The 25,601-nt window shown below is 46.6% G+C and overlaps 1 protein-coding gene across 19 annotated transcripts in view; it reads left to right on the forward strand.

Moving 5' to 3' along the window:
* Nucleotides 1–25,601, forward strand: part of LOC137547218 (uncharacterized) — a 742,288-nt gene that overhangs the window by 225,031 nt on the left and 491,656 nt on the right. For 18 of the 19 annotated variants that reach the window (XR_011026524.1, XM_068270547.1, XM_068270550.1 and 15 more), the window contains one exon: nucleotides 15,653–15,734. Coding sequence is in view for 18 of the 19 variants with exons in the window: in XM_068270547.1 (XP_068126648.1) it covers nucleotides 15,653–15,734 (82 nt within the window). In the remaining variant the exon portion in view is untranslated. Of the gene's footprint in view, nucleotides 1–10,548; nucleotides 10,603–15,652; nucleotides 15,735–25,601 lie in introns of those variants that run through there. The other variant, XM_068270551.1, reaches the window with a different exon arrangement.

Here is a 25,601-nt window from a genome sequence, read left to right on the forward strand (position 1 = left end):
TCATTGGCAATCCTCAGAGCCCTGGACTTCAGTCTGTTGTTGTGTAGCAGGGCAAGAGAGGGGAGGGGGCACCCAACGATCCTCTCCGCTGACCTAATGACCCTCTGAAGTTTGTCCTTGTCATTTGCGGTGGCCCCAGCATACCAGACCAAGATGGAGGAGCAGAGGATTGACTCAATGGTGGCGGTGTAGAAGCTAGTTAGGATTTTTTGAGTCATGCCAAACTTTCTCAGCTGGCGGAGGAAGAAGAGTCTTTGCTGGGCTTTCCGTTGGGTGGCAGTGATGTTGGGCTTCCAGCTGAGATCACTAGAAATTATAGTACCCAGAAGCCGGGCACATGGCACCCTGGCTACCTCAGTGCCGTCAATATAAATAGGGGGCAGAGAGGGGGCAGACTTCCTGAAGTCAATGATTAGCTCAACAGTTTTTGCAGTGTTAAGCAGCAGCCTGTTCTCCTTGCTCCAGTTGCAAATTCTCTCCACCTGTTGGCAGTACTCTTGGACGTTATCCCTGGTGACGAGGCCAATGATGGTGGTGTCGTCGGCGAACTTGATGACCTTTACGGAGTCTGCCTCCGATCTGCAGTTGTTTGTGTAGAGGGAGAACAGCAGTGGTGACAGGAAGCAGCCTTGGGGAGCACCTGTGTTCGTGATCGCTGATTACAGACGTCAGGGCTACGGGTCTAAAGTTGTTGAGATCGGAGACCCCTTGTTTCTTAGGGACAGGTATGATGGTAGACCTCTTAAAGCAAGTGGGGACCTTGCCTTCCTCCAGGGACTTGGTGAAGATGGTGAAGAGGTTGGGAGCAAGTTGCCAACAGCAGGTTTTTAGGCAACCTGGAGACACTCCGTCGGGGCCGGAGGCTTTCCTGGCATTAAGTGTTGATAAGAGGCGCAGGACCTCGGCTTCGCTCACTACCGAGGGAGAGGGCAGGTTGTTGTTTGCCAGGCACAGGGGTGGGGTAGCCGGTGCCGGGTTTCCCTCCGGTACTCCCTGGTTCTCAAACCTGCAGTAGAATCTGCTGAGTTCTTCTGCTAGTGTCGGGCTGGGTGTCGCCTGCTGGGGTTGGGGCTTGTAGTTAGTGGCGGCCTTCAGCCCCTTCCATACGGCACGTGAGTTGTTTGAGCAGAGGTTGTGTTCTACTCTTTCAGCATACTCTTTTTTTGGCAGCTCTCATTTCGCGATTGAGGTCGTTTCTTGCCCTTCTATAGTCCTCTCGGTTGCTGGACCTGTGCACAACCTCCTTGCGACTCCGCAGCTGCCGCAGCTTGTTGGTGAACCACGGCTTGTTGTTCGGGTACAGCTTGAAGGATTTTGCTGGTACACAAGAGTCCTCACAGAAACTGATGTATGAGGCAACGTTATCTGCCCATTCATCCAAGTTTGGCGCTTCCAGGGCCTTCCAATCGGTGCATTCAAAGCAGGCTTGTAGTTTCAGTTTTGCCTCGTTCGACCAGACCTTGGTGGACTTGATGGTCGGTTTAGCTGATTCCAGGCGTCTCCTGTAGGTTGGGATAAGGTGGATGAGACAGTGGTCCGACGAGCCCAGAGCTGCTCGGGGGACTGCTTTGTAAGCATCCTTCAGTGCCGTGTAGCAGTGGTCCAGGGTGTTCAGGTATCCACACCTAACTACACTATACCTGGCTAACTATACTGAAGCCACCCACACCTAACTACACTATACCTGGCTAACTATTCTGAAACCACCCACACCTAACTACACTATACCTGGCTAACTATGCTGAAGGTACCCACACCTAACTACACTATACCTGGCTAACTATCCTGAAGGTACCCACACCTAACTACACTATACCTGGCTAACTATACTGAAGCCACCCACACCTAACTACACTATACCTGGCTAACTATACTGAAGCCACCCACACCTAACTACACTATACCTGGCTAACTATACTGAAGGCACCTACACCTAACTACACTATACCTGGCTAACTATTCTGAAACCACCCACACCTAACTACACTATACCTGGCTAACTATACTGAAGCCACCCATACCTAACTACACTATACCTGGCTAACTATTCTGAAACCACCCACACCTAACTACACTATACCTGGCTAACTATGCTGAAGGTACCCACACCTAACTACACTATACCTGGCTAACTATCCTGAAGGGACCTACACCTAACTACACTATACCTGGCTAACTATCCTGAAGCCACCCACACCTAACAACACTATACCTGGCTAACTATCCTGAAGCCACCCACACCTAACTACACTATACCTGGCTAACTATACTGAAGGCACCTACACCTAACTACACTATACCTGGCTAACTATACTGAAGGCACCCACACCTAACTACACTATACCTGGCTAACTATTCTGAAACCACCCACACCTAACTACACTATACCTGGCTAACTATACTGAAGCCACCCATACCTAACTACACTATACCTGGCTAACTATTCTGAAACCACCCACACCTAACTACACTATACCTGGCTAACTATGCTGAAGGTACCCACACCTAACTACACTATACCTGGCTAACTATCCTGAAGGGACCTACACCTAACTACACTATACCTGGCTAACTATCCTGAAGCCACCCACACCTAACAACACTATACCTGGCTAACTATCCTGAAGCCACCCACACCTAACTACACTATACCTGGCTAACTATGCTGAAGGTACCCACACCTAACTACACTATACCTGGCTAACTATCCTGAAGGTACCCACACCTAACTACACTATACCTGGCTAACTATACTGAAGCCACCCACACCTAACTACACTATACCTGGCTAACTATACTGAAGCCACCCACACCTAACTACACTATACCTGGCTAACTATACTGAAGGCACCTACACCTAACTACACTATACCTGGCTAACTATTCTGAAACCACCCACACCTAACTACACTATACCTGGCTAACTATACTGAAGCCACCCATACCTAACTACACTATACCTGGCTAACTATTCTGAAACCACCCACACCTAACTACACTATACCTGGCTAACTATGCTGAAGGTACCCACACCTAACTACACTATACCTGGCTAACTATCCTGAAGGGACCTACACCTAACTACACTATACCTGGCTAACTATCCTGAAGCCACCCACACCTAACAACACTATACCTGGCTAACTATCCTGAAGCCACCCACACCTAACTACACTTTACCTGGCTAACTATACTGAAGGCACCTACACCTAACTACACTATACCTGGCTAACTATACTGAAGGCACCCACACCTAACTACACTATACCTGGCTAACTATACTGAAGGCACCCACACCTAACTACACAATACCTGGCTACCTATACTGAAGTCACCTACACGTAACTACACTATACCTGGCTACCTATACTGAAGGCCCCTACACCTAGCTATCTACTGAAGGTACCTATTCCTAACTATACTATACTTGGCTACCTATATTGAAAGGCCGATATACCTAGCTATCTATACTTCAGGCACCTATACCTATCTACCTATACTGAAGGCACCTATACCTAGCTACCTAAATGTTGGTAGATCTCCTGGACTCGGCAAATTTTAAGCAGCTCGCGAGCCGAAAAAGTGTGGGCACCACTGCACTAGAGAAACAATTTTATTGTGCAGTTTCAAACAGTACTGCAATGGATCACCAACATGGCAACCTAGGTTGGTACCTAGGGCCTAATGGGTGTCAGGGGCCCAGTTGCCATATTCTCTGACCTATTTGTCATTTGAGATGAACAAAAGGACCATAGGGGGAGGATTGCAAAACTACTACCTTGCCTGTGGCCCTATTTCATCTTAGTCCATCTTTGAGCACTGTCGCTGCTAAACTGTTATCCAAGCTGTGCACTGAATCTGCAATCTTGTACACATTGTGCAATGCATAAACTGCATGAAGCCCATAGGAACAGTGATGTGCCCGAAAAATGACTTTCAGATCGCATGGTTCTAGTCATGGATTAACATGAAATGGAGCCCTAGGCAAGGTAGGAACTTTAGTTGGAGAGTGGTCAGGAAAAGTGGCAGTTAGGACACCTGGCAACCATTAGGTCCCAGGCACCCGCCTAGGTTGCCTGTTAGATGAGACTGCTCGGAGGTCCCTCAAAACATCAGGCAGATTACAATGACCATGTGTATTGTATAAAAAGATTGTAATCATCAATCAATAGACGTCACATTAAATATGTTTAGTCCAAAATGCATATTTTGCGGTACTAATCGTATATAAATGTGGGGCAACCATGACAATGGATAAAATCCAGTTATGTTTTAAAACAGTTAAAGTACCAGAGATGAACAGGAAAAAGTGTTCATACATACCTGGGGCATCCTCCGGCCTGATCGCTCCCTCTGCGCCGTCCTCTGCCTCCTCCATCTTCTGTAAGGGGTATCTTGGGCCAGTCGGTGCATGCACTGTGCGGCTGCGCACGCTCCCCCATCCCACTCCCACGGCTAGGAGAGCTGTAGTACTGCGCAGGCGCAAAAAGCTCCCAGAACGGGTGCGCGGTGGGGCCGGGCCGCTGTAACCCCCGACTGGCCAAGATACCGGGACCCCTTATGGAAGATCAAGAAGGCGGAGGAGGAAGCCCCAAGTATGTATGATTTTGTTTTTTCCTACTCATCTCAGGTTCCCTTTATGCCTGGTACACACTCTCAGTTATGATTGGCCAATCACTGACCAATTTTACCATCTCCATGTAGTATAAGGGTTTACTTACACAATCTGTTCATAGTATGCAATATATGTTAGCCCTCATCCTACATGGAGGTGGGAAAATTGGTCAGTGATTGGCCAATCATGATTGAAAGTGTGTACTAGGCTTTACTCATAAAAAAATAACAAAATGACAGACACCATTCTCTATTCATTCCCTTATGTTTTGTAGAACATGTAGAAGATCCAATATACCTCCTGTCTACATAAGGGCCCTTTCACATGGGCAGTTGAACTGTGTGCTTACCAAGCAGTTACCAGGCAGCGACGAGCAGTTACCAAGCAGCAGTATGTACCAGGCAGCAGCAAGCAGTTGTGAGAGTTCTGCAGGCTTTTCACTGCCTATCAGCTGCTGGTGTGAAAGGGCCCTAACTGTTCAAGTATCTCTTCCTCTGTTAGCATATCCCTTCCTCTGATAGGAGCCACAACCTACTCAACACCCTCTATGGCAAAAGTCTTCAGACTTCCCCATGCAGATCTTAAGCCTGGTACACATTTTCAATTATGATTGACCAATCACTGACCTATTTTACCACCTCCATGTAGTATAAGAATCAACAGATATTGAATATTATGAGTACTTTGTGTAGATAAACCCTCATACTACGTAGAAGGGGTAAAATTGGTCCGTGATTGGCCAATCATTATTGAAAGTGTGTACCAGGCTTAAAGGTTGCCACTAACAATACGCTTTGCCAACGGATCATTTACAAACAATTTTTTGTATGAACGATTGGAAATGATCGTTTGGGACCACGAATGGCCAACAATCTAACCAATCAGATTAATTAAATTGATCCGATGTCCGGCTCCATCCCATCTGTCTGATTGGTTAGGAGATTTTTGTCCATTAGTGGTCCCAAACGACCATTTCCGAACGTTCATATGAATATTCGTTTGTAAACTATAGTTCAGCAAATTGTATCGTTAGTGGCCATCTTAAAGGGAATCCGAGGTGAGAGGGATATTGAGGCTGCCATATTAATTTCCTTTTAAACAATACCAGTTGATTGGCAGCCCTGCTGATCCTGTGTCTCTAATACTTTTCACCATGGACCCTGAACAAGCATGCAGCAGATCAAGTACTCTGACTCGGCTGACTCAGGTTTTACTGGATTAGCCATATGGTTGTTCCAGGGTTTTGACTCAGACACTACTTATGCCAGATCAACAGGGCTGCTAGGCAACTGGCATTGTTATAAGGAAATAAATATGGCCACCTCCATATCCCTCTCACCTCTGGTATCCATTAAAGGTGTCCATTAATAGTACAATCTTGATGGTACAATCTTACCACTTCTGTGTAATATGAGGGACTTTCTGAAACTTCCATTCAATACTAACTCCGTTTACCTTTCTGCTACATAGATTTGCTAAGTTTGTACTATTGCGATGTATCATTGATGGGCACCTTAAAGTGTACCTGTGACGATAAATATAAAAACATATACATACCTGTGGCTTCCTCCAGCCCCCTTCAGTGATCGCTGCCTCGCTGTCCTCCTGCATTGCCTGGATCCTCCGCTATTCGGCCTGTAAAGTGCTTCGGGGTAAAGGTGTCCATTAATAGTACAATCTTGATTGTACAATCTTACCACTTCTGTGTAATATGAGGGATCTGAAACTTCCATTCAATACCAAGGCCCCATTTACACTTAAAAGCGCAAAACGCTGGCGATTACTGCCGGCATTTTGCGGGAGTTATTTTTCAGCTGAAAAAATCACTGAACACTGCGGCGATTTTTCCGCGATCCCGTTTAGCGCTTGTATAGCATTAAAACGTGATCGCCGGGAAATCGCCTGAAAATGGTGCAGGCTACGCCTTTGCGCTTGGCGATTTGTGTTAATCTATGGCGATTAACGCAAATCACACAAGTAAGAACGGGCCAATAGGGTTTTATAGCACTAGCGCTTTAAAAAGCACCAGCGCTTGAGCGTTTTGCCGAAATCGCCAGCAAAATGCTCTAGTGTGAATGGGGCCTAACTCAATCTACCTTTCTACTAAATAGATTTGGAAGTTTGTACAATCACTGATGGGCACATTAACGCTGGGAACACGATGCAACTTCTAGTCCGATAGATGGGAATCGGTCGATTATTTCTGACATGCCCGATCTGTTTCTGATCAAGAAAAGGATCAATTTCGCAAAGTTATCATCGGAAAATGGATCCCTTTATCGATCTGGAGCAGTTTATACATGTACATATGGTACAACTTCTGTCCGATCACTTGTTGATCGTATGGGAAATTGTATTGTGTGTTCTCAGCATAAGGCATATGAGAGGGGGAGGTTAGTGTTATGCCCAGGAGAGGGGAGGTTAGTGTTGGGCACTCATGTTAGTGTTGGGCATCAGAGAGGATAGTGTTTGGAAGAGGTTAGGAGTGAGTGCCGGCCAGATCAGCTGTTCATGCACAATCTGCGGTTGTCGGCCTAATACATGAGTATCACAATTCTGGGCAGTCCACAGTTTGCTCAGACAGATACAACCCCCTCCCTAATAACATAGAGAGAGGAACATGTCTCTGTGGAACTACAAGTCCCAGCATAGCATGCTGATAATTCAGCAGACACTTTAGAAGTTTTTTGTTTTTAAACTGTGGGCCATCTCTCTCCCTCCAGCACTCTCTTCTATATTCTTAAGCTACATGCACATATGTGAGAATCGTTTCAGCCACCGATCGTTATGTGTGCACAATGGCCACTAATTGATATTGCACCATTAAATATCTGCCCAGTCGGATTCTTAACGACCACCGATGGTCGCGCATGACTGTTATGCAATGCTTTTTTACAGTCCCCGCCGACCATTGGAACCGTTCTGTTGTCCACTGATCGTCGTCCTTCTGCCCCCCCCCCCCCCCCTCCATGGCAACAAAACACATCGCTAGTTTCAAGGCTAGGGATGTGTCTACACAACATCGTTCCGCGAATTGTCACCTGTGTGTATTTATACTTGTGTGTATTTATACTTACCTGGGGTTTCCTCCAGCCCCATAAGTGACGTGGGCTCCCTCACTGTCCTCTTGCTACGCCTTCTGGCAATCTGGCCAGTTTTGCGCTTCTGGGCATGTGCTGCCACACACGCCCTCACCACGCTCCCTGCCCAGGAGCATTCTGGGCCTACACAGTACTACTGCATAGGCTGCTCCCGGCTGCCGGACTGCGACAGGGGGTGCAAAGGAAAGCGCGGCCAGCCAGATTACCGGAGGGGATTACAAGGCAATGGAGCGGCTGGAGAGGGAGACCGCGTTTCTCACGGGGCTGGAGGAGGCCTCAGGTCAGTATAAATACACACATATGCCATTCAGGTTTTGTTTAACTTTTCTATATTATGCTCTTTGCTCTGTTTTACCATTACCACATACACAATCACACAACACACTCAATATTACTACATACACAGTCACACAACACACACAATATTACCGCATACACAGTCACACAGCACACACACAATATTACCACATACACAATCACACACACAATATTACCACATACACAGTCACACCACACACAAACACACACACACAATATTACCACATACACAATCACACAACACACACAATATTACCACATACACAATCACACAACACACACAATATTACCACATACACAATCACACAACACACACAATATTACCACATACACAATCACACAACACACACAATATTACCACATACACAATCACACAACACTCACAATATTAGCACATACACAGTCACACAACACGCACACACAATATTACCACATACACAATCACACAACACACACACAATATTACCACATACACAGTCACACCACATACACAATCACACAACACACACAATATTACCACATACACAATCACACAACACACACAATATTACCACATACACAATCACACAACACACACAATATTACCACATACACAGTCACACAACACACACACAATATTACCACATACACAGTCACACAACACACACACACTATTACCACATACACAGTCACACAACACACACACACTATTACCACATACACAGTCACACAACACACACACAATATTACCACATACACAGTCACACAACACACACAATATTACCGCATACACAGTCACACAGCATACACACAATATTACCACATACACAATCACACAACACACACAATATTACCACATACACAATCACACAACACACACAATATTACCACATACACAATCACACAACACACACAATATTACCACATACACAGTCACACAACACACACACAATATTACCACATACACAGTCACACCACACCACACACACACAATATTACCACATACACAGACACACAACACACACAATATTACCACATACACAATCACACAACACACACAATATTACCACATACACAGTCACACAACACACACACAATATTACCACATACACAGTCACACCACACCACACACACACAATATTACCACATACACAGACACACAACACACACAATATTACCACATACACAATCACACAACACACACAATATTACCACATACACAATCACACAACACACACAATATTACCACATACACAGTCACACAACACGCACACACAATATTACCACATACACAGTCACACAACACACACAATATTACCACATACACAGTCACACAACACACACACAATATTACCACATACACAGTCACACACACACACACACACAATATTACCACATACACAATCACACAACACACACAAGATTACCACATACACAATCACACAACACACACAATATTACCACATACACAATCACACAACACACACACAATATTTCCACATACACAGTCACACAGCACACACACACTATTACCACATACACAATCACACAACACACACAAGATTACCACATACACAATCACACAACACACACAATATTACCACATACACAATCACACAACACACACACAATATTTCCACATACACAGTCACACAGCACACACACACTATTACCACATACACAATCACACAACACACACAAGATTACCACATACACAATCACACAACACACACAATATTACCACATACACAATCACACAACACACACACAATATTTCCACATACACAGTCACACAACACACACACACTATTACCACATACACAGTCACACAACACACACACAATATTACCACATACACAGTCACACAACACACACACACAATATTACCACATACACAGTCAGTCAGACACACTGTGACTCACTCCTCACTCATAAGAACTGCTGTGCACTTATGTGAAAGAGTGGGCGGGGCAGGGGGCGGATGCAGCACAACAGCAGCTTCCCCCTCCTCTATGGGAATTCTGCACACTGCAGGACAGCATATACTGCTATTATAATACATGCTGTATATGTACATGTGATGTGAATGTATATGGGAGAGACTAGGGAGCGAGCCCGACTCACGCTCTGCTCCCTTCCTACGTCTGCGGGGGCGTGGCTTAGTCCGTTGGGGGCGGAGCCTGGTCCCGAGCATTGACTGAAAATTAGGGGCGGAGCATAGCTCGAGCCTCTCGATCCTCTCTTCTCGTCAGACAGGGACGCGGCTCAGCTCAGGAGGAAGAGTGGGCGGTGCTGCAAGTAAGTACAGGGGCGGGGCAGCCACTGATCAGAACAGTAACCTGAGTGCCTATAAGCTGAGATGCGGATATATATATACTATATACATCCATATATACATCCACATATATACATACAGGGGAGAGCATAGAGCGTGCCCCGACTCTCGCCCGGTGGAGATGTTGGGGGCGGAGATTGGAATGTTGGGGGCAGGTCCGAGTCCCGAGCATTGACTGACAGGGCCTCGAGCCTCTCCTCTTGGTCAGACGGGGATGCGGCTCAGCTCAGGAGGAAGAGTGGGCGGTGCTGCAAGTGAGTAGAGGGGCGGGGCAGCCACTGATCAGAACAGTAACCTCAGTGCCTATAAGCTGAGAATGAGATGCGGCCACGTAGGATGAGGGGGAGGAGCGCAGTCTCCCCGCCCCTCCTGGTGGTCCCTCCCCCAGCTGGAATCTCGGGCTGTATGCGCTCTATACACGGTTTTGTGCATTCTCCCATTAATAATGTGTATCATGTACAGTGTGATTTGAAACTATATATATATATATACAGGGGAGAGTCAGTTTAAAGAGCGAGCCCCGGACTCTCGCTCCTTTCTTACGTTGGTGGAGGTGTGGCTTAGAATGTCGGGGGCGGAGATTGGAATGATGGGGGCGTGGCTTTGGAATGCTAGGGGCGAGGCTTAGCTCGAGGCTCGATCCTCTCCTCTTCTTTGGCAACTCAGATAAATGCAGCTGCAGGGGAGAAAGACGTAGACGGTGCTGCAATTAAGTAATTAAGGGGGCGGGGCATCTATTAAACAGAACAGTACCTTGCCGTACCCCATAGTTGGTGCTTGTTGGCTGGAATTACATAGAAGGGGTGGAACCATCCAGGATTAGGCCCCTCCCTGTCGGCACTGAAGGGAGGACAGCTGCAGATGGTAGCTACAGACAGCTGACATGCGGCCATGTAGATGATGAGGGGGAGGAGCGCAGTCTCCCCGCCCCTCCTGGTGGCCCCTTCCCAGGCTGGAATGATAGGCTTTATGCACACTATACAGGTTTTGCCCATCATGACAATGTGTGCATTTCTCTAATTAAATCATATGTGACGTGGACAGTGTGCTTTTTAAATGCACTACAGAAATGATTTTGTGCAGTTCCCAAACAGTACTGCCAGAGCAGGATCATCCACATGGCACCCTAGGCAGGTGCCTGGGGCCTAATGTGTGTCAGGGGGCTCTACTGCCAGTTTGACCCTCTAATTTCAGGTTACCAAAAGGACCATAGGAGCAGGTGGGCAAAACTACTACCTTGCTTATGGCCACATTTCATCGTAATCCAATCCAGCACCCATTAGGTCCCAGGCACCTGCCTAGGTCGCCTGTTAGATGATCTTTCCAGAGGTCCCTCAAAACATCTGGCAGATTATAATGAGCAGATACTGTATATTACACAAAAAGATTGTAGTCATCAATCAATAGACATGTGACATGAAACATGTATAGTCTATAAATGCATATTTTGTTAAACTAATCGTATATAAACGTGGTGCAGCCTAGTGATGGGCGAACACCTGGATGTTCGGGTTCGGGAAAGTTCGCCGAACATGGCCGAGATGTTCGGCATGTTCGGGCCGAACCCCGAACTTCCCGAACATCCCTATTTTGGGGGCCCTATGGGGTCGCAGGCATAAGGGGGGAGCATGCCCCGATCGCGGGGGGGTCGGAAATTCCCCCCACCCCCTCCGCTTGCGCTCCCCCCTCTGCCCGCTTCCCCATTCAAAAGTTTCAAGAAGTACCTGTATAGCGGATGGCCTGGCAGTGGGCGGCACTGTGGAGTGAGGAGGAGGAGGAGTCCGGAGAGTGACGAGTTGAGGGAGACCGGGCAGCGGGCGTGAGGTCAGAGAAAGGGCGGAACTTCCGCCCTTTCTCTGACCTCACGCCCGCTGCCCGGCCTCCCTCAACTCGTCACTCTCCGGACTCCTCCTCCTCCTCACTCCACAGTGCCGCCCACTGCCAGGCCATCCGCTATACAGGTACTTCTTGAAACTTTTGAATGGGGAAGCGGGCAGAGGGGGGAGCGCTAGCGGAGGGGGTGGGGGGAATTTCCGACCCCCCCCCGCGATCGGGGCATGCTCCCCCCTTATGCCTGCGACCCCATAGGGGGGCCGTATTGCGGCCTGTTCGGCCGAACAGGGCCCTGTTCGCCCGAACAGGGGCCCTGTTCGGCCCTGTTCGGGGGCATACAGAAGTTCGGGGCGAACCCGAACTTAAAAGGCCGAACACCATGAGGTGTTCGGCCGAACTCGAACATCACCCGAACAGGGTGATGTTCTGCAGAACCCGAACAGTGGCGAACACTGTTCGCCCAACACTAGTGCAGCCATGAAAATGGATGAAATCCAATTATATTAAAAACACGAAGGCTTTGTTCACATCTAAAATCAAAATTGCTGACGCCAGTGATTTTTTTATTTTTTGCGTGCTTTTTTTCCCCTCCCGGCGCTCCACTGCGCGCTACGATTTTATACAAAGCACTTTTGCAGAGCGATTCTGTTTTTTCACTTCCTGACATCAGTCAGCAAGTGAACTCTTTCACCCGGAAATGAATAAATACAATGTATTTATTCATGAAAACGCGAACGCAATTTTTTTTCATATACCTTCCATTGTAACAAAATCGCCCGAAAAATGGTACATGCAGAGCTTTGCTGAGCGGAAAGCCAACGAAACGCGCTGATATGAACTATCCTATAGGGACTTATTACACAAGCGCTTTTAGGGCTATTTTGAAAATCACCGGGCTGAAAAAATGCGAAAAACGCCCTCGGTGTGAACTAGCTCTTATTCATAAAGATAAAAAAATGGCAGTTACCAATCCCTAATGCCTAGTAAACTCAATGCAATTTCCCATCAGATTGACGGTCAAATCGATTATTTCCGACATGTCCAATCTAATTTCTGACCGATTTTCTGACCGATTTTCCAACCACTTCTTTACAAAATTGTCCAGAAAACAGATTGGCGCTGTCGGAAATAATCAGTTTGACTGTCAATCTGATGGAAAAATGGATTGTGTGTACTGGGCATTGTGTTTTCTAGTACACATGTAAATGATCCAATATACCTCATGTCTACATCTGTTTAATGAACATCTGTAACAAGAGGGATATGGAGGCTGCCATACGTGAACCTGAACTCTTGCCCAGAACAGAAGGAAGACATAGAGAAATGTACTCTGTATGTATTTAGAGAGTTTAATTCCCCCTCATTTGTGACTAATCACAAGTTGTAATTTGATCTCTCCCTGTGTCACATGACTGCCACGGCAGAGATGGCAGATAAGCTCATTTGAAAGCACAGGCTGTAAACAATATGTCTGCTTACATGAATTAGGAAGTAGAAACAGTGCAGATTTATTTTAACATTTGTATCAGCTGTAACAAAGACTTTTTTTGCTTAAAGGTTATTATGCTTTTGCGTATCTTTTAGAGCAGAGATGACGTTATGAGTTCAGGTCCGCTTTAAATGTTGCATGGCTGCCCTGCTTGATCCTCTGTCTCTCGGGCTAGGAACACACATAGCAGAAGCGCTAGCGTTGCAGAGAACGCAGCGTTTTTGGCGCTAATGGAAGTCAATGGGCCGCCTCAAAAAACGCATATAAAAAACTCATATGCGTTTTTAAACATGCGTTTGTAAACACGCTGGTTTTGTTGCATAATTATCAAAAACGCACATAATGAACATCAATGGTAACGCAATGGTATGCGTTTTTCATGTGTTTTATATGCATTTCTTTTTATTATTTTCTGATGTGTTTGCGCTTCCTAGTGATTTGCATAAAACGCAATCGAAAAACACATAAAAAACGCATACAAAACGCATATGCGAATCGCAAACGCATAAAAATGCCCGTAAAATGCTACAAAAATGCATATGCGGAAAAAACGCAACGCACCATGTCTGTGCAGCACCTGTGGTCCCCAGCGATCGCGGTCACACGGCCTCCAAGTGGACAAACTGCACATGTGCAGCGTAGTATGTCCAAGTCAGAGGGCGCTGACCACACTGACCAGGACTAATAACAGCGGGAGTGATAGGGAAGGGGGGCAGATGTCGGGCAGCGGGAGGTGCAGTAAGCCTATGCACACCTCCCCACACAACACACAGGGCGTCACTTTGTGGATTTGTTTAGGACTCAGGTATCCTTTAAGTCTGGTACACACTTTTAGGGCTTGTTCACACTGCAGGCGTTTTTGTTATTTTTTAAGCGCGGGCGATTTTTCAAAATCGTCCTGAAAGCGATTACACAATGATTCTGTATGGTAGTTCACATATGAGCGGCTTGTTTGCGTTTCGCTTTGTAAAGTGGTGTTTGAGCCATTTTTGAGGCAATTTAGCTTCAATGGAAGGTATAGAAAAAACATGAAACGCTCACAAAACTGCTTTGTGGAGCGATTGCGTTTGCGGTTTTAAGAATAAATACGTTGTATTTATTCTTTTCCGGATCAAAGAGTCCACTTCCTGACCTGCGTCAGGGAGTGAAATGCCAAAATGCTTGGGAGAAACGCGTTGGATACCGCTAACCACGAAAACGAATCACCCACCCAAGCGTCGGGAATTGGAAAAAAAAGCCTCAAAAAAGCCCACCGCGGATGGACACGCGAGCAGAACGCAATGTGAACAAAGCCTTAGGGCTCAAGCAGCCTTTTCTAAGCGCTTGTGACTTGAAAAGCTCTTGTTAATGTAATGCTATGGGGACATTTTCATAAAATCAAAGCCCTTTAGTGGGATCACAGCTATAGCATTACATTAGCGAGAGCTTTTCAAGTCACAAGTGCTTGTAAATGGCTTAGTACCTTACTGCTAGTGGTTTCCAGGCCTCCGTTATCATTGGCCAATCACTGACCAATTTTACCACCTTTATGTAGTCCATAAGACCCCATTCATACTTGCGTTTTCAACCGGCGTTTTGCAGGACTGATTTTTCCGCGATTTCACGCAGAAAAATCACTGAACACTGCTGCGATTTTGATGCAATCGCGTTTAGCGCTTCTATAGAACTGAAACGCAATCGCCGGGAAATCGCCTGAAAATGGTGCAGGCGACGCGTTTGCGTTTTTGCCCGTTTTTGCGTGATTTGCGGCGATTAGCGCAAATCGCCCAAGTAAGAACGGGCCCATAGGGTTTCATTTTCGTTATCGCTTTTAAAAAGCGTTTGAGCGTTTCGCCGAAATCGCAGGCAAAACGCTTTAGTGTGAATGGGGCCTAAATGTATTTTTTGTGGTGCTGATCGTATATAAACAATAGAATACAATCATATTAACAACTCATTCATGAAAAAAATTGACATATGCCATTCACTCTTCAATCCCTTAGGTTTTCCAGCATACGTGTTGGAGATCGGGGGACGCAGCGGACGAGACCAGGAGCAGCAGGACGGTGGCGGCAGCTGGAGCAGGTGAGATTACAATGCATAGGGACTGGGGGGGCACATTTACATTTGGGGGGACAGCAGCCAGGTGGTGAAGGGCAGCGTTACAAGGCCAATTCCCCAGAGATTTCATGGTGAAATTGATTGGGAATTGGCCTGCAGTGTATGGGCAGCCGACAGATCTTTTTCCGAGTAGATTCGATCAGAGAGGGATCTGTTCCTTCGTCAATCTGCCCAAACATTGCTAGATTTATGGCACCTTAAAGGATACTTTATGGCTAACTTCAATTCAAAAAGGACGCCTAATGTGTGTATGGGGAGCGGGGCGGACCCTTACCGCACCTCCCGTGCCCTGGTGTCTCCCTCCGCTCTCCGGTAATAATCCAAATTCTCCTCTTCCTGTTTGGCGCGGTCATTGACCTCTGACCCGGACATCCTGCGCTGTGCATGTGCAGTATATCCGCCAGGGCGCTTTGTGACCACTCTCCACATTGACGCCATATGATGTAAGCGCGTTCAAGTGGTCGCAAGACACCCTAGTGCATATACTGAGCATGCACAGCACCGTATGTCCCGGTCAGAGGTCACCGACCACGCCGATGAGGAAGAGGAGGAATTGGATTATTACCGGAGAACAGAGGGAGACACCGGGGCACGGGAGGTACGGTAAGGATCCGCCCCGCTCCCCATACACAAATTAGGCATCCTTTTTGAATTGAAGTTAGCCCTAAAGTATCCTTTAAGGTGCCCATACATCTAGCAATGTTTGGGCAGATTGACGAAGAGTTATATGTAGGCTGCCCTATTTATTTCCTTTTAAGTAATACTCGTTGCCTGGCAGCCCTTCTGCTCCTCTGCCTCTAATACTTTTAGCCATAGACCCTGAACAAGCATAGGCAGATCAGGTGTTCCTGACATCTGTCAGATCTGACAAGATTAACTACATGCTTGTTTCTGGTGTGATTCAGACACTACTGCAGCCAAATAGATCAGCAGGGCTGCCAGGCAACTGGTATTGTTTAAAAGGTAATTAATATGGCAGCCTCCATAGTCTTCTCACTTCAGTTGTCCTTTAAGTTAGAGCTAAGGTATCCTTTAACTGTTTAATCTATCCCTTTCTATGATAGGAGCCTACTCAGTAGCTTGTAAGGTAAAAGTCTTCAGACTGCCTCTGTGCAGATCTAAGACATGTCAGGACACATTAGGCCTCTTGCACACTGCAAGCGATTCCGATTCAGATTCCGCTTTTTAATCAGTTTTTACATCCGATTCAGATTCCGATTTGCAGTGTGCAGGGAGCAAACTGCTAATCGGAATCTGAATCGGATGTAAAAACTGATTAAAATGCGGTATCTGAATCGGAATCACTTGCAGTGTACAAGAGCCCTCAGTGTTTCTTCTATTCTGGACATCATTAATATGCTCCCTTGCTCTATCTTTTAAATGACAGCTAGTCCATCCTACATATTGAATCTTGCACTATGTGCATGTAATGACGTACAGTATCTCACAGAAGTGAGTACACCCCTCACATTTTTGTAAATATTTTATTATTTCTCTTCACGGGACAACACTGAAGCTATGAAACTTTGATACAATGTGAAGTTAACAGTGTAAATTTGTTGTCCCATTAAAATATCTCAACACACAACCATTAAAGGAGCACTGTAATGAGAATAATATGGAGGCTGCCATATTTATTTTCTCTTAAACAATACCAGTTGCCTGGCTATCCTTCTGATCTATTTGGCTGCAATAGTGTCTGAATCACACCAGAAACAAGCATGCAGCTAATCCAGTCAGATCTGACAACAATGTCAGAAACACCTGAACTGCTGCATGCTAGTTCAGGGTCTAGGGCTAAAAGTATTAGAGGCAGATGATCAGTAGGATAGCCAGGCAGCTGGTAATGCATATAAGGAAATAAATATGGAAGCCTCCATATTCCTATCCCTTCAGTTGTCCTTTAATGTGTAGACAGCTGGCAACAAATATGAGCACCCCCCCCCCCCCCCCCCTAAGTGAAGAATGTCAAAATATCTGCCCAAAGCGACAGTATTTTGTGTGCCCATCATTATTTTCTAGCACATCACCAAAAACGTCTGCGTCGTCCATTGACTTCCATGTATTTCGCCACCGCTGGGTTGCAGCAGAAGTCTGAGGGTAATGCGCTGTTGACTTTGCATCGAGTTTGCGGCTGATCGGGAACTTCCGACGCGACGCAGTAAGTGTATTAGGTCACATAGACTTTCATTGCTGTTGTGTTACCCTGTGTGCACAAAGTCAGGAATCCGAGGAGGAACCGCACACCACTGTGGAGGTGCTGGACCTGAGTAACAGTCAATGATAAATCCAGAAGGTCCGCACACTCATATGTAGACCAAGTAACCCATTCTGTGTGTTTACCTTGACAAAGGGGACCCCTCGGGGGCCCGAAACGAATCGTTGGTTATGGAATGGAATTGTGTCACGTTTTTTGAATAAAACAGCAGACTTGGTCTACATATGAGTGTGCGGACCTTCTGGATTTATCTGTGTGCACAAAGGGTAACACAATGCAAAGATAATGGACAAGCATACAAGGGGCCTTAGTAGCACCCTGTACATTTATCTCTGGTCAGCAGCTGCCAATGTGTGGTGCCCATACGCAGTACAATAACAAACATTCCCATCTATTTGATCTAAACGATCGAAACGAATGAAAATCAAAAAATAATCTTTTTCTTTTTTGATCAAGAAAAACTAACTATTATCCCATCTTATTCAATAAAAATCTGATTGTGTTGGAAAAACCTTTATATTCGATCTAACAGAATAATCGAACAAAATTATCGAATTGAAAAAAGACAAAAAAATGGTACCATGTATGGGCACTTTAACAAGAAGCAAACCAGGTGCAGAAAATCAGTAGCTATGGTATTGTGTCATTACAGTTTTAAAGAGATTCTGTATCGAAAAAAGGGCCCCTGGGGGTACTTACCTCGGGAGAGAGAAGCCTCTGGATCTGATTGAGGCTCCTCCCATCCTCCTCTGCGCCATGGTGGTCTCGCTGGGCCCCTCTGAAGCCACAGTGGACACTTTGTCAGGCTGTTGTGCGGTCGCACCTGCAATATTTACCTTCTCCGTCTCCAGCAGGCGCACTAGCGGCTCTTGGCTCAGATTAGGCGGAAATAGCTGATCCCAGTCGGGTCCGCTCTACTGTGCAGGAGCAGGTGACTTGCGCCTGTGCAGTAGAATGGACCTGAATGGGATCGGCTATTTCCGCCTGATCCCGAGCAGAGAGTGGCTACTGCGCCTGTGCTGGAGCCAGGAAGGTAATATTTACATGGCCGCCGTGCGGAGTGGCCCAGCAAGACCACCGTGGGACGGAGGAGGACGTGGGAAGCCTCAATCGAATCCAGAGGCTTCCCCCTTCCGAGGTAAGTACCCCCCAGGAGCCCTTTTTTTTTCGATACAGGTTTTCTTTAAGTGACAGGGCTGTGTATATTGCATGGAGCAGGAGGAACAGGGCCAGATACTTGGAAAGGTAACGCAGGTCAGGGCTTCAGGCAGCTACTGCCCACGGGGGCTGAAAGAGGCTGCATATGAAAGAGGGGCTGCAAGTGAGGAGCAACATATAGGAAAGAGTAGCTGCAGCTCAAAGGAACCATACATGACAGAGAGAGGCTGCTGCACATGGATGAGGGGGCTGCACATAAAATGGGAGAGAGCTGCTTTACAACGAATGGAAGTCGCAGGAAAGTTGGTCCAGGGACTCAGACAAGGCTGTCATCTTTATCCCATTTTGAAACTTACAAGGTGCTAGGCCAGGCATGGGCAAACTCGGCCCTCCAGCTGTTATGGAACTACAAGTCCCACAATGCATTTCCCTTTATGAGTCATGGCTGTGGCTGTCAGACTCCTGCAATGCGTTGTGGGACTTGTAGTTCCTTAACAGCTGGAAGGCCAAGTTTGCCCATGCCTGTGCTAGGCACTGGGCTGAATACAGTCCTGTTTTCTGAAGCACTTAAACAGCCAAGAAACAGTGAGTGACAGCTTGAGATAAGGTTTTACTGCAGGAAAATTCAAGGGGTCATTATATCTGCTTTTTTTTATGGCTTAAAAAAAGTGTGATTTTAAAGCTGGAACTGTGACAGTATGATGCAATGTTATAAAAAAAGCTATATAATTGAAAATAAAAATAAGCTACTGTTATTAGTAGCTATTGCTACTAATGTTCTATTTATTATCCGTACTACACATACAATTCATTATATCATACATTTTTTTTTCTCACTTCACGTTGTTTCAAGTGTAAAACAATAGCCAGGCATAGGTGCTCCCATTATAGCCAGGCATAGTTGCTCCCAGTATATCCAGGCATAGGTACTCCCATTAAAGCCAGGCATAGGTACTCCCAGTATAGCCAGACATAGGTGCTCCCAGTATAGCCAGGCATAGGTGCTCCCAGTATAGCCAGGCATAGGTGCTCCCAGTATAGCCAGGCATAGGTGCTCCCAGTATAGCCAGGCATAGGTGCTCCCAGTATAGCCAGGCATAGGTGCTCCCAGTATAGCCAGGCATAAGTACTCCCAGTATAGCCAGGCATAGGTGCTCCCAGTATATCCAGGCATAGGTGCTCCCATTAAAGCCAGGCATAGGTACTCCCAGTATAGCCAGGCATAGGTGCTCCCAGTATAGCCAGGCATAGGTGCTCCCAGTATAGCCAGGCATAGGTGCTCCCAGTATAGCCAGGCATAGGTGCTGCCAGTATAGCCAGGCATAGGTGCTCCCAGTATAGCCAGGCATAGGTGCTGCCAGTATAGCCAGGCATAGGTGCTGCCAGTATAGCCAGGCATAGGTGCTCCCAGTATAGCCAGGCATAGGTGCTCCCAGTATAGCCAGGCATAGGTGCTCCCAGTATAGCCAGGCATAGGTGCTCCCAGTATAGCCAGGCATAGGTGCTCCCAGTATAGCCAGGCATAGGTGCTCCCAGTATAGCCAGGCATAGGTGCTGCCAGTATAGCCAGGCATAGGTGCTGCCAGTATAGCCAGGCTTAGGTGCTCCCAGTATAGCCAGGCATAGGTGCTCCCAGTATAGCCAGGCATAGGTGCTGCCAGTATAGCCAGGCATAGGTGCTGCCAGTATAGCCAGGCATAGGTGCTGCCAGTATAGCCAGGCATATGTGCTCCCTTTGAAGACACGAAGTAAGTAGATGTCAGTATTAGGTAGCTAGATATGCACCTATCTTGTATCTAAAAGTCCTGTGAGTTCCCCAGATAGCAATATATTATACTGTATTAGGTAGCCAGAAGTCCCCCCAAATAATATAAGGTAGTCAGAGGTACCCCAAATAGTAATGAGTAGCCAGAGGTTTCCCCAAAATAGTATTAGGTAGCCAATGGTGCCCCCAAATAGTAGTAGCTAGCCATATGTGCCACCGAGGTATTAGGTAGCAGGAGGTGCCACCTGGTTTTAGGTAGCTAGAGCCCCTCGTGCTGTGGGTCCCCGCTAATCTTCTTGACAGGCACATGCTCTATGCTGCATACCTCTGGCTCTAAATGTAAGTCATGTGATCGGGAGCTGGAGGTATGGAAGCACAGAGCGTGCAACTGCCTGGAAGTACAGAAGAGACCCGACATAGCACTAGAGCAGTGTAATATTGCACTGCTCCCCTATCCTTCTATGTGGGTAGAGGGGGCCAGGTGGGAAAGGAGTTTAGGTGTGTGTATGTTTTACCAGTCACATGGGGAAGTTTGTATCCAAGAGGGGTCCCATGGGTTGTTGCTGCACCCGGGCCTACACTGCCAATGTACCAAGCAGAAACACTGTCATCGTCTGGATGGGAATTCAATGTACTGTTGTTCTTTAACTGCTTACAATGATGCACATTTAGGCCTTAGACACACCGCTTCGATAAAAAAAAAAAATGCTCTCATTGACTTGCATATAAATTACAGTAAAAATCACAGCAAAATTGCCGTGACTGCAACTGTTCAAAATATCGCGACCGCCTTGATATTGCCACAATTTTAATGCAAGTCAATAGGAGTGTTTTTAAAAAAACACAAACGCAGCGCAAACGGCCAGCACAGCACTCTGCAGTGTGCCTGAGGCCGGTCACTCACCTCTCTGGGCTCCAGTACTACAAGCATTCCAATATAATCATAAATGTTTCTGCTGAAATAACTCTTACCACAGTCAGCCTGACTCTATTTGGTACATTGCCAGGGAGAGGGATACTTGTTATCTGCCCTCCCACATTCCTGCTCCTCACTGATTCGCTGAGGGCAGTTCAGTGTGACACGAAGCTGAGAAGGGAAAAACACCTCACCCCTCTGCAAAAGCTGCTGAAATAAGATCTATGCTGTGCTCACATGTGTTGACAAAGCAAGGTAGATATCACGGTTTATAGGAGCAAAAAAGAGTAAGGGAGGACATTAGGGTTGCTTTCAGAGTAAGTAAAGATGGAAACTGCCTGAAACAGTTCTCTCTTTATTTACGATACAGGTATATAATAAATTGAAATAAAATTGCTAACGGTACAACACTTATGTTATGTAAGTAGAACTAGTATTTACCTACTTATATATTTTCTTTTCCTGGTATAGTAAGGCTGTCCCTGCTGCTTTAATGAACTGAATCAAATACCACATGATTTCTTAACTGCTTGCCGACCGCGTCATGCCGATTGGCGTAACAACCTTGGGGCTAATTTTGCAGGGGATCGCACGCGCTGATGCGTGCGCATCTCTGCTCGGTAGCTCAGCTCCGCCTTCAGTCTCCCAGCGGTGAACGCCGCTCGGGCGCTATTAAGCCTATCACAGCCGATCTCACTGATAGGCAGACAGGGGGAGGGAGAAGGAGAAAAACAATACAGAAATGTATTTAAAAATAAATCAGTAGCAAGAATCATGCCAGCTGGCGATTGCAATTCAGCATAAAACTATTTGCGGTAGTAGAAAATGAGCCTTCATCGTGATTGTAAATCAGTATGCATGTTTTGCAATACGTGCAAAACACCTACTGGCCAAACTCAATGATATGGTCCAAATGATCAGAGAATTTAATCTAATAGTGACGCCTGGAACTTGTATGTATATGTGCATAAGTAACGTCTATGGGTATGGTGAATAATGTGTAGTATCAATATTAGTATAAATTAACTATGTTTGATAACGGCGTCTTTTGGTCAAGTGAGGAATGGAATGGCTTTGTGGGGAGGAGGTGTAAATGACCTGATCATACTTTTAAATATCCTCCATCTTGTGATTCACTGTCCACCATTTTGTATGCCTCAGCTTGAATATGCTCCCTAACTGGTTGAAGCCCATAGTTGTGATGATAGAAACAATCCTTATGCTTATTATTGTCGGGAAATTATAAATAATGTGGGGTCATACACTTTGATCTGATGACCTACAGCGGGGAGAGATGACCGTCTGTTAGGCTACCTCGACTGCCCACCTCCTCTGAAGACCCCTCAGTGATTGAGGAGCTGGGTGGAGGACATCACCTCTTCCAGGGGTCCCACAGGTGCACCACTGCAGTTTGAGCACTGCTCTTAGAAGAGTCAATGCCATGTTGTGATTTCACCAGGATTACTCCGGAGCAGTCCTTGTGCTGTGGTGCACCTTTGGAAGCTGTAGTCATCAGAGTTATTGTTTTAGATAGATAAATGTATGTGTTTAATTTGAATGAAATCAAATAAACGTGTGTGAGCTTCTTGTTGCACTAAAGTGTGGAGATAGTAGTGATTGTGGTAATTAATATATTACTATCAATAATAGTCAAGATAAATATATTGATAACGGCATAATTTATTCAGGTGGGGCTCAGTCTCCGCCTTCAGTCTCCCAGCAGCGATCGCCGCTTGGGGGCTGTTAGACGGCGGTTATTTACTCAGTACAGCGCTGAAGGGGGAGGGAGGGAGAGGGAGAAAAAAAATACAGAAATGTATTTAAAAATAAATAATACAAACATTGATAAAAAATAAACAACCATCTGGGGGGCGATCAGACCCCACCAACGGAGGAGGGGGGGGGGATCACTTGTGTACTGAGCTGTGCGGCCCTGCAGCGAATCTCTAAAGCTGCAGTGGCCAATTCAGTGAAAAAATGGCCTGTTCTTAAGGGGGTTTTAACACTGCCGTCCTCAAGAGGTTAAAATACCAAGTGATTGACCAAGCTGTTACTGCATGTGTTAAATTATTACTGAATACTCAACAAGAATATTTTTTACCGATTGGTAAATTGTGCCACATGGAATGTTAACCGAACGGCAGCTATCAGATTCTGCTGCCGGCCGCTGGCCAATTAGAAGAGGCAGAGCGGGGGGGAGGCGGTACAGTGGGAGTGGATGACGCCACAACGTCATAGCTGGGGGTAGCACTGGGCACGATGTATCTACTTACGCACGCTTCCCGCCGCCCCCTGCGCCCGCCATTCAGCCACCCATTCTACACTCCAGCCAACGCGGCCGAAAGAGGGGAGACCAGGAGGAGCCCCAGACACCGCCGCTGGAACTGGAGGGAGGTAAGTGGCACCTACGCCTAACTACACTGTAGCTGGCTAACTATCCTGAAGCCACCCACACCTAACTACACTATACCTGTCTAACTATCCTGAAGCCACCCATACCTAACTACACTATACCTGGCTAACTATCCTGAAGCCACCCATACCTAACTACACTATACCTGTCTAACTATCCTGAAGCCACCCATACCTAACTACACTATACCTGTCTAACTATCCTGAAGCCACCCATACCTAACTACACTATACCTGGCTAACTATCCTTAACCACCCTGGCGTTCTGATTAAATCGCCAGGGTGGCTGCGGGAGGGTTTTTTTTAAATAAAAAAAAAACTATTTCATGCAGCCAACTGAAAGTTGGCTGCATGAAAGCCCACTAGAGGGCGCTCCGGAGGCGATCTTCCGATCGCCTCCGGCGCCCAGAATAAACAAGGAAGGCCGCAATGAGCGGCCTTCCTTGTTTTGCTTACACCGTCGCCATAGCGACGAGCGGAGTGACGTCATGGACGTCAGCCGACGTCCTGACGTCAGACGCCTCCGATCCAGCCCTTAGCGCTGGCCGGAACTTTTTGTTCCGGCTGCGCAGGGCTCAGGCGGCTAGGGGGGCCCTCTTTCGCCGCTGCTCGCGGCGAATCGCCGCAGAGTGGCGGCGATCAGGCAGCACACGCGGCTGGCAAAGTGCCGGCTGCGTGTGCTGCTTTTTATTTCATCAAAATCGGCCCAGCAGGGCCTGAGCGGCAGCCGCTGGCGGTGTTGGACGAGCTGAGCTCGTCCAGACCGCTCAGCTGGTTAAGCCACCCATACCTAACTACACTATACCTGTCTAACTATCCTGAAGCCATCCATACCTAACTACACTATACCTGGCTAACTATCCTGAAGCCACCCACACCAAACTACACTATACCTGGCTAACTATCTTGAAGCCACCCACACCGAACTACACTATACCTGGCTAACTATCCTGAAGCAACCCACACCTAACTACACTATACCTGGCTAACTATACTGAAGCCACCCACACCTAACTACACTATACCTGGCTAACTATCCTGAAGCCACCCACACCTAACTACACTATACCTGGCTAACTATACTGAAGCCACCCACACCTAACTACACTATACCTGGCTAACTATACTGAAGGTACCCACACCTAACTACACTATACCTGGCTAACTATACTGATGCCACCCACACCTAACTACACTATACCTGGCTAACTATACTGAAGGTACCAACACCTAACTACACTATACCTGGCTAACTATCCTGAAGCCACCCACACCTAACTACACTATACCTGGCTAACTATACTGAAGGTACCCACACCTAACTACACTATACCTGGCTAACTATCCTGAAGCCACCCACAC

The sequence above is a fragment of the Hyperolius riggenbachi genome, chromosome 2 (assembly GCF_040937935.1).
Source record: "Hyperolius riggenbachi isolate aHypRig1 chromosome 2, aHypRig1.pri, whole genome shotgun sequence".
In the NCBI taxonomy this organism is placed as follows: Eukaryota; Metazoa; Chordata; class Amphibia; order Anura; family Hyperoliidae; genus Hyperolius; species Hyperolius riggenbachi.